This window comes from Grammomys surdaster, unplaced genomic scaffold (genome assembly GCF_004785775.1).
Source record: "Grammomys surdaster isolate TR1022 unplaced genomic scaffold, NIH_TR_1.0 220, whole genome shotgun sequence".
NCBI classification, from domain to species: Eukaryota; Metazoa; Chordata; class Mammalia; order Rodentia; family Muridae; genus Grammomys; species Grammomys surdaster.
In genome coordinates, this window is record NW_021604665.1 from 6,863,654 (window position 1) to 6,873,010 (window position 9,357).

The following is a 9,357-nucleotide window of genomic DNA, read 5'->3' on the forward strand; positions in this document are numbered from 1 at the left end:
GTTCAATGTTGGAAATTTTATTACAAATTAGAAAAAAATATGCTAGGTTACTATACAAACAAACATTGCTTTTGTCTAACATTACCCCAAAGCAGGAGAATACAACAGTGCAAAACCCAAACAATTATTTGGGGGACTGCTACAGTGGTTATTCTTTCAGCCCATGTAAGTATCTCTCAACCCTACTTTCAGCTGTCTGCTCTGCTTGATTGGTATTTGTGCTTTGTAGTTCATATGAAACACTTTGTGTCCCATACACAGGAATACATACATGCATGCCTGTATACAGCATTTCCCTTGATACTTCCCACCTACTAAATGTAGAGATCCCCACATTACAGCAACCTTGATGTTCCTTTCTGCTAGGTGTGTGTTTTGATTTGCTTGATATAAAAGTAACTTTGTAGCATACATCACACCTTTTGCAGCAGTGTAAGTGGAAAGAAGTTTTCAATGTAATTGTCAGTTACTTTATTAGCAGAAAAATAAAACGATGAATTATGGTTTCCAAAGTATGCATGCCGTTTTGGGAAGTGAGTTGAGCAAGTCCCTGCATGTGTATTTATTTTAGGTGCCTGCGTATGTAATAGTTTGGCGAAGTGAACTGATTCCTTTTTAATATCCTGTTGCTTATTGTACCTGACAAACAGAAGTGAGGAAGGCAAAGATGTGATTATCGTAGATCAAATTCTCGAAACATGCACACGGCTCCCATTTTTGCCTATTGTAATAAAGAAGAATCTTTATGTAACCAATTAAGAATATGCATGACTACTTAGAATGCAGCAACAGACATATAATGATATGGTCTAGAATTATAGGGCTCTCCTGAAGTCTACCAGATTCAAGATTCATTGGAGAGGTTTCAAAGACATCTGCTTTAATTATATGAACATGGTTTCTGATTCGTTTAATTCCCTTGCCTACCTAAACTGTACATATAAGTGAATTTTAAGAGACTGTATAAATAAATTTTTAATTACAAAATGATGTTACACAATACATTATTAATAATAACCAATAATGCATAATGTTTATGCATGAGTCCATCAGAAAGAGAACTAATGTGTGTTGAGCCTATAAGAAAGCATAATTTGTCCGGAATTCATGAAGGAAGTTGAAGCCACAATGCAGGCTATCAAGTTAAGAGCACAGAATGGTTTAGCATGCTGTTTAACAGTCAAGAAACATCTACCTATGGCATTTAAGAGGTATTTGAGATTTGTTCATCACACATGTGATTAAGAATTATTTTGCAGTGAGCCATGCAGTTGTAAAAGTTGGAACAAGAGCACTGAGTTGACGGTAGTAGCCTTCCAAGACAGGTGCAACATAAAATGGTCTGGAGCCTCCATGAAACATGTATTGTCCTTGCATTTGGGCACAGGGAGCTTTTATCTCAGATGCACTCTAAGGAGCGCCCGAGTGCTCATCCCGTCTTGCACTAGCGGTAACAGATTTCTGATATCTCCATGGCCAGCTCCAGGCACTCACTGGTCTCATGGCAAGATTCAAAGAGGCTACAGTCCACGTCACAGGTCAAGTTGCAGTCATTGTGTGGATGGTTCTCATCAGAGGCAGAGTAGTACCTGTGGGAGGGGCAGCACAGGTTGATGCACACTGTCTCACACGTGTCAGGGAGCATGAAGAGGCAGTCCAAGAATTGGCAGAAGAGACAGGTAAGGATTAAGGAGGCACACTCCTCTGTTTAAAGAAAGAGAGAAAATCAGGATGTGCGAATCGCATACATAACAAATGTAAATTACATTGGTGGAGACAGCACTGCTGATTGCCCTCATATGACCATTGCGATTGTATGTTACGTATACACATTAAACTGTTCAGGTGTCACTCCACACCTAGGAACACTGATAAGATGTACAATGGACAAGATGGAGGGACAGCTCAGTTGATGAAGTGGCTGCTGCATAAGCGTGAGGATCTGAGTTTCATCCCAGCACCTGCATCCATAGACATGCACATATATACACATCTGTGTGTTTGTGCACACCATACATTTACTGTGACACAGGACCCAAACTATAATAAAGACGGAAGAAAAGTAGTATTAACACACATGGGAGTGTCGGTCAGATGTAGACAGATGTGGAGATGTGTTCTGGAACTGAAAAGTCCCTGTATTATTTTTATGCATGTGTGCTTACCTGTGCAGGCTCTAATGGAAGCCAGAGGCTGACACTGGGGTATCTTCCTCAGTTGTTTCTCCACCTTATTTTCTGACCTGGCATCTCTAACTGAACCTTGAGATTGCTATTTTGGTGGGCTAGTAAGCCTCTGGGATCCACATTTTCCTGACCTTTGCCAGGTCTAGGGTTACATATATAACACAGTATCATGCGTGAATTATTTTTGCTTGGGCCCTGGGAATTGAACTCAGGTCTTTTCACTTGCACAGAAAGTACTTTGCCCACTGAGCTGCTGCCTCCCAAGTCACGCAAGCTGGTGCCGATGGCTTGACTGCCCAGCTTCTCCACCTCCATCCCATTGCTTACTATTTAAGAAAGTGTGTTATTAACTTGTGGAACATTCCCTATCCATTCTGCCTAATCAAGTTTCTTCAAGAGTGCTGTCATTTTTACCCTAAACCTCTTGATTTCATTGGCCTGAGGGTGCTGGGAAGGCACTGGATGAGCTACTAGTCTTTGCAACTCTCTGAATGACAACAGGCCTTTCCTATGTGCATTAGAGCAGAAGCCATTAGCGCTGGGACAAGGAGAGACTACAGATGTTCTGCAACTTGTCATCTGTCTTCAATACATGTTCGATGTGGTCTCCCATAAGTCCTCAACACCCATACTCAAACGGGAGCAAAAAGCATAGTTCCAAACTTTATTGAAATGTTGTTTAAAATAACCATAGCTTTTTGGGTTGTGTTTTATTTTTAATTCTTGTCACCATCTTGCTGTAGCCATGGAAAGCCTTGATTTTGTATTCAAGTTACGTGGAGAAGCTCATCATCTCTTCCGTAAGAGGTTTCAATCTTATCAGTTGCCTTTAAGAAAACTGGGTTAAAAATTTACTGTGCAGACTTGTTAAAAAAAAAACAAAAAACAAAAAACCTGGAAAGTGTCTCTGAGGTATTGAAGGTAATTGGTAATTCTAGCCAAACAGCTGTAATGGGTTATAGATTATTATATATTTTTGCTCCATAAAGAGAGTTAGTTAGAACTAGTGACAGTTCTCTTGTTAAAATTATGTCTTTTGTGTGTTTTAGAAGTTTCAAAAAGTATATATTTTTTGTTTTTTGTTTTTTTATTTTTTTGGTTAAAGAACAGGTAGTAGTTTATACAATCCAATTAATAAGAGATCTGAAGATTGTCGATGGTTAAATGTCACCTTCTAGCATGAGTTGAGAGAAATTTCTCCACCAGATGGATTTACCAGTCTACAAAGTTTGGGTTTCATAAGAATCCATTGTTTTCAATAAGCATGCTAATAATTTCATGGTTTCCTGACTATAGTATATGACAGCTGCATAGACATACAGAACAGACTTCCCTCAGCCCTAGACAAGCTGAGGCCGGAGGATCAGAAACTCAAGGCCGGCCTTGAATACAGTCACATGCTCCTAAACCTGGTTTTTCCGTTTTATGTCAGTGCTGATAACCCAAACTCAGGTCCTCATGCTTGCTTGGCAAGATTTTTCCAAGTGATCCAACTACCAAGCACAGTTTTGTTCTCTAATTGTTCAAAAACTGGATACTCTTAAAGGCAGGGAAACCTTGGAAATAGGCTCTTTTAAAAAGGAGCAAATATTTTAAAGAATGCTGCTACGCACTGTTCAAAGTTCTAACATGAATTCTGAGTGAGGGTGCATAGCAATCTTCTACCTTCCTTCTCCTACTCTCCCCTTTTTTTTTCTTTTCAGAAAGGTGGTGATTTTTAGCATGTATGCATGTATACATACATACACACACACACACAAATGACTTTTATGATGAAATTACCATGCCCCCACATTTATAGTACAGGCAGCCCTCTCCCTAATACCTCTGTAGCATTCATACTCATTTCCCTGCCAGGCTGGCTATATTTTTATTCCCTTAACACCAGCTTCTAGCATATGGCCAACTCAGTCATCTCTCATAAGTAACCACAAGCCACCCACAAAAATTCAGGAGTGAGTTCATAATAGTTGAGAGACTCTATAGGCCTTTCCCGAAGAGTGCATGTCAAAAGTCAAGGATGTGTAGCACACAACTTCATCAGATTTCACCCATGCCAACTCAGCCTTTATCAGATCAAGGTAGAGAAGTTATTCTCAGTAGAAAATACTCCAAGCACATCCTAGACACAATTTCTCAGACTGGAGCCTCATGAGACTTACTTAGGGTTGTGATCTTACAAAAATTACCCAATTGAGTTGTATCCTTTATACATCAAGCTTAAAGTTTGGGTTGGATGTGAGTAGGGCAGAAATCAAGGTGACTGTAATGTTTAAAGTTGGAGTATGAAAAGCCTGCTTGTAAAATGGCTTTGTGATTTCAGGAGGGCATATAATCTTTTGGTTCAATTGCATCTGCAGCTGACAAACTCTGGAAGCCTCTGCTTCTGGTGCACACCATGGGTTTTACTTACCCAGAGTTTGGGCCTAATTCTTTGGCTGAATTGGCATTTGTTTCCTTCCATCTTCTATTTTACACATGAGAATAGACCCGCCTCCCACACCCCTGTTTCTAAGTCTGTCCCATTTATTTGGTTATAAAAGACAGAGTCTCTTGCCCAAGAAAACCATGGGAACATTAATGAATTGCAAACAGATTTTCCTGAACTTTCAAGTGTACACTGTGCTTTCCTAAAAGGCATATTAAAAAATACTACACCAACAGGTTGAACTCTTTTGCATATGGCCGTTTTGTTTGCACAAAAGTAATGTAAAGGTTCAGAAGAAATTTTACAACTGTTTGAAGAGTCAAGGTCTTCCCATTCTCCAAATTGAGTATGTCTTTTCTTCCCTTGTGCCTTTGTGTGCTGTAGTATTTAATAAAAATGATATCAGAGTTCTAGCTCTTGATTAATGTCACCTCTTTTGGCCAGTCAAAAAGAATAGCATACCATGTATCTAGCTGCCTATGGTTAGGTCATATGCAGTGTCTCTTGAACATACTGCTTACTAATTTCAGGTCCTATTTTGTATCTCCCTCTACTCTATGACATAACCTGTTCCTTCCTAGTTTGTTTTTGTGGATGGCAGCACCTTGATGAAGGCCCTAGGAGGATCATTGCTAGAAATCATGCCTTTCCTACTCCTCAATGCAGTTATCAGTCTTACTGCCAGTCTCCTGCCTGGTTCTCTCACTTATGGCCTTGTCACACTCCTTATTCACTGTGCTGTCGGCACGGTGTTTGAATCCTAGTATTTGAACTGGACCTAGCTCGAGACCTTTGCATGCGGTTTGCTCTCTCCTGGTGGTAGCTTCACCCAACTTATGCTCAAAACCTTAGATTCTTTGCTTGAAACACCTTCCCTCTAAATGAACCTCTTGCTCAAACACACACAGCTTGCCATCTCTCCTGGATCCATCAGTGAATGAGACTAAGCTGAAGAGGAACAACACTGAGAGAGTATCACAGATAGCCCTGTGTGGTGGTAGAGTCCTGATTCTTTCTAGATCCAGCATCTATACTTTGAATGCCACTGTTCCATGTGTCCACATCTCACCTAAAGCCAATTCACAGCCCTCTGTGGTTCATATGAGTCTTAGGTAGCCCTTAGGAAGACCTTGGATTATAGATGTAGTCCCTGGGCTCAGAGAATTTAAAATGCCATGATCTAGGAACCTCAGCAAGTGGGGTAGTTGTTACACAAACTCAGGACCTTCTGGAGCTTTGAAGTAGACGTGGCTATGCCCACCCATGCTTCTGCTTACTTTCTGCCAGGTATGAGCATTTGGAGAATTCTTATTCACAAGGCTGGCAGTGTAGGTGGTCAGGTTATTCCCATGACTACTGGCTAGCTTCAGCCAATGGGAGGCATCCATAGGAACCTAGGAGGGTGGGTGAGAAGGAAGGAAAACCAGGGTCTTTTTGCTGCGTTAGTCCAGCTCTGCCTGTTACCATGGGTGTTTGCTCTGTCCCTACTACCTCTCTACTTCTGTCTGTCACTCCTCTTAACTTCTCTTAATTTCTTTTCTTTTAACTTCCTCTCTCTCTCTCTCTCTCTCTCTCTCTCTGTCTCTCTGTCTCTCTGTCTCTGTCTCTCTCTCTCTCTCTCTCTCTCTCTCCCTCTCTCTTCCCCATGGTTCTGAATAAAATCAGGTATTGTCTAGTACTGGTTAGTTGCTAGGTGTCTGTGAGCTCAGTACAGTGCTGGTCTAAAGTGTACAGGGTAGGTAGAGGCTTCTCACGGTGTGAATTTCTAGATCACTCCACTGTTTGCTGCACTGACCTTTTCAACTCTCTTAGCACCTTTGCAACAAGTTTCTTGCACAGGAAATCCTCTCTATTGAGCCACCTGGCACCCCTGGCATCCTCTCTAATTACTGCTGTCAGAACGTCCGCCCTGACTCCTAAACCTGGAATCAAGGCAGTAGGAGATGATCCAAGACCTGCAGGCCAAACTGCCACAGCTGTATTTGGCTGTGAGCAAGAAGCCTTGGCAAATCCTTCTGAGGGTTGTCTCAAGTCCTTTCTATGCCCCTAGGGTACTTTAAAGCTGGAATGTGCTAAGTGATGATACTCTAATAACACAGAAGAATTAAGGCAGCTTCGAGGTGCTAAGCATTCTGCTGGGGATTGGCTAATTAAGAAGGAGAATGTGTCTCATTAGAAAGGCTCATGTTTAATTATAGTGGAAATGATAACAAAGCCAAGACATTCCGCATGTGTACCTGGGGTCAGTCTCATGTAGTGAGCTTTCTGTCTCAGTCCATTCCCACATGGGAAGAATGGAACCACAGGCCTCCGCAGTTGCCAATTGTAGCTCCTGGTTTTTTTTGTTTTGTTTTTGTTTTTTTTTTAATTTTAGAAACACTCTCTTGCTTCCTTGGCAGCCATTAATAAAAGTGTCACAAGAGTACTTCTTACAGAGAATGACAGACAAACAACAAGCTCACCTATTTCTCTTCTAGAACAACATAGAAAGAAAATAAGATCAGATGACCCTGGCCCCAAAACAGCACCTCGGTGCATCTGTGTGCATCCACAGATTGACTCTTAGCACCAAAACATCAACTAACCACTGAAGGTTCTGGGACCAAAAGCATAAAAACTAGTTTCCCTCCCCCAGCATTAAGTTCTTTATAAATACATGTCTGTAATGTAGAATGCGAATAAATAAAGTGTGAATGAATGCCTTTCTCTAGCGGGGCTATCATCCCTGATGTTATCAATTTTAACAGCTCCTTAAATATGTCAAGATCTATTTAAGCTCAGACAAGCACAACTAACATCCACGTCACTCCTTTAGAAGCAGAATGACTAGATTTGGGGGATACTTTGTAAATTTGTGCTTATGTTTTTTTCTGAGCAAATGAACTGAAATAATTATTAAATTGAAACACTTTATAAGGTGACACCACTACACTTAATTGTACGAAATTTACAGTGTAGAAAATGTAATCATTTTATTCAGTAGCCCATGGTGTAATTAAGACTATTCTTTGCAGGTATCTTGTATTTATGAGTTTCTCCTTCCACCTGGATGAGATGTCTGAAATTCAAAATTATACATCAATTAGGCTTATTTCCAGGATTACGTTCTAAGGAGCCTGTTATCTAAGATGTTGCATGCCCCTGGCTTCCTTTTCTACATGATGCTTTGGTAAGTATAAGATTATGGACACAGGAACAAGTGCATGCGTAGTACCCTGGGTGTGTCTTCCATTCTCTTCTGGAAAGAGAACACACATAATGAACCGTATCTACTAACAAACTTCTGGAGTAGAGACTCTGAGATTCAGTAAAGACGCCTTTAAATCCCCATCAGAGCATACCCTGTGGGCTGAGCTAATGGGTATTACAAAATCTGCCTGTGTGAGCCTTTTTTGCCCTGTTTTAAGTGGGGATGATGACTATTAATAATAGATACTAGTAACTAAGCATATATTCCCATGCACTTGTTTTGAAAATAAATTAACTACAAACTCCACAAAAGCAGGCTCAGGCTTCTCTGTTTCTTTTCTGTTTCCCCTGTGTTCCTAACAGACAGTTCTGCATTTGTCTGCACCCTTAAATTAATTACTATCAAAAATTCCCTAAAATGAGGAAAGGCTGGCTAAACTGTTCATTTCCTTGCTGTTTGGAATAATGAGTGTTTTTTTCTTTGTTTGTTTGTTTTTGGTTGATTTTATTTTATATGATTAGTAAGTGAGACTTAGTATGAGTCTTTTCATTTTCTGTTTTATCCAGGAACCAAAAGTTTTTTCACTTCACTGGAGAGATTTTTTTCCCACAAAGGGAGCAAGGGAGGGTAGCTTATGACCTACATCCTCATCTTAAAACTTGAGTTTTCTGGGTCCAACTGGTCTCAGTCACCTCGTGTAACAAGCAGCTGTATTCACACATCCTTCTGGTTCCCCTTCACTCATTTGGACAGGAGAAATCTTGTTTTTCTACCATGAGGCTCTTAAGAATTAGTCACTATTTAAACAGAGTAGTTTTTCCCTCTTCCCCTGAGAATAGGAGACACCTGATCTTACGCTTCTCTCAGGGTTCTCAACTGGACAGAGGGAGACACTCTATGAGGGGTATAATGTCTGTGGATGTGTACTATGACAGTTCCTAATTCTGGAATCATTACCCTGATACATACAACTAGCAAGAGCTCCGCCTCCCTGGCAAAACCCAGTGAAACACTCTGCCGTTCGAATGATCAGCTTAGAACTACCCCCTTGCTCATTTTTAAGCCTGCCCTTCACCTTGGCCAAAGCTAAGCTTTAGTATCACCCTAGACTGAATCAACAGGTCAAAGTTGTCCCAAAGACACAAGGAGATGCCGTGTGTGCCAGAAAGTCAATAGAAGGCATTTCTCATATTAAAATACTTAGAAGTTTTATGTGACATCCTTTTTTTTTTTCACATAATTTAGAATACTTCCATATCTCAGCTGGGTATAGTGACACATGCCTTTGATTCCCAGCACTTGGTGGATCCCAGAGGCAGGTAGATCTCTGAAAGTTTGAAGCCAGCCTGGTCTACATAGTGAGTGAGTTCCAGGACAACTAGAGCTGTATAGAGAGACCCTGGTTTTTTTTTTTTTAAAAAAAAAGGAAAGAAGGAAAGAAAGAGAGAAGACAGGAGAGAAGAGGAGAGGAGAGCAGGAGAGAGGAGAGGAGAGGAGAGCAGGAGAGAGGCGAGGCGAGGCGAGGCGAGGCGAGGCGAGGCGAGGCGAGGCGA

At 40.9% G+C, this 9,357-nt stretch overlaps 1 protein-coding gene across 1 annotated transcript in view; it reads right to left on the reverse strand.

The window, feature by feature from the left end:
- Positions 1-1,372: 1,372 nt before the first annotated feature.
- Positions 1,373-9,357, reverse strand: part of Mdfic2 (MyoD family inhibitor domain containing 2) — a 104,384-nt gene continuing 96,399 nt past the window's right edge. The window contains exon 4 of the mRNA XM_028772986.1: positions 1,373-1,704. Coding sequence (XP_028628819.1) covers positions 1,445-1,704 — 260 coding nt within the window. The 3' untranslated portion in view covers positions 1,373-1,444. The remainder of the gene's footprint in view (positions 1,705-9,357) is intronic.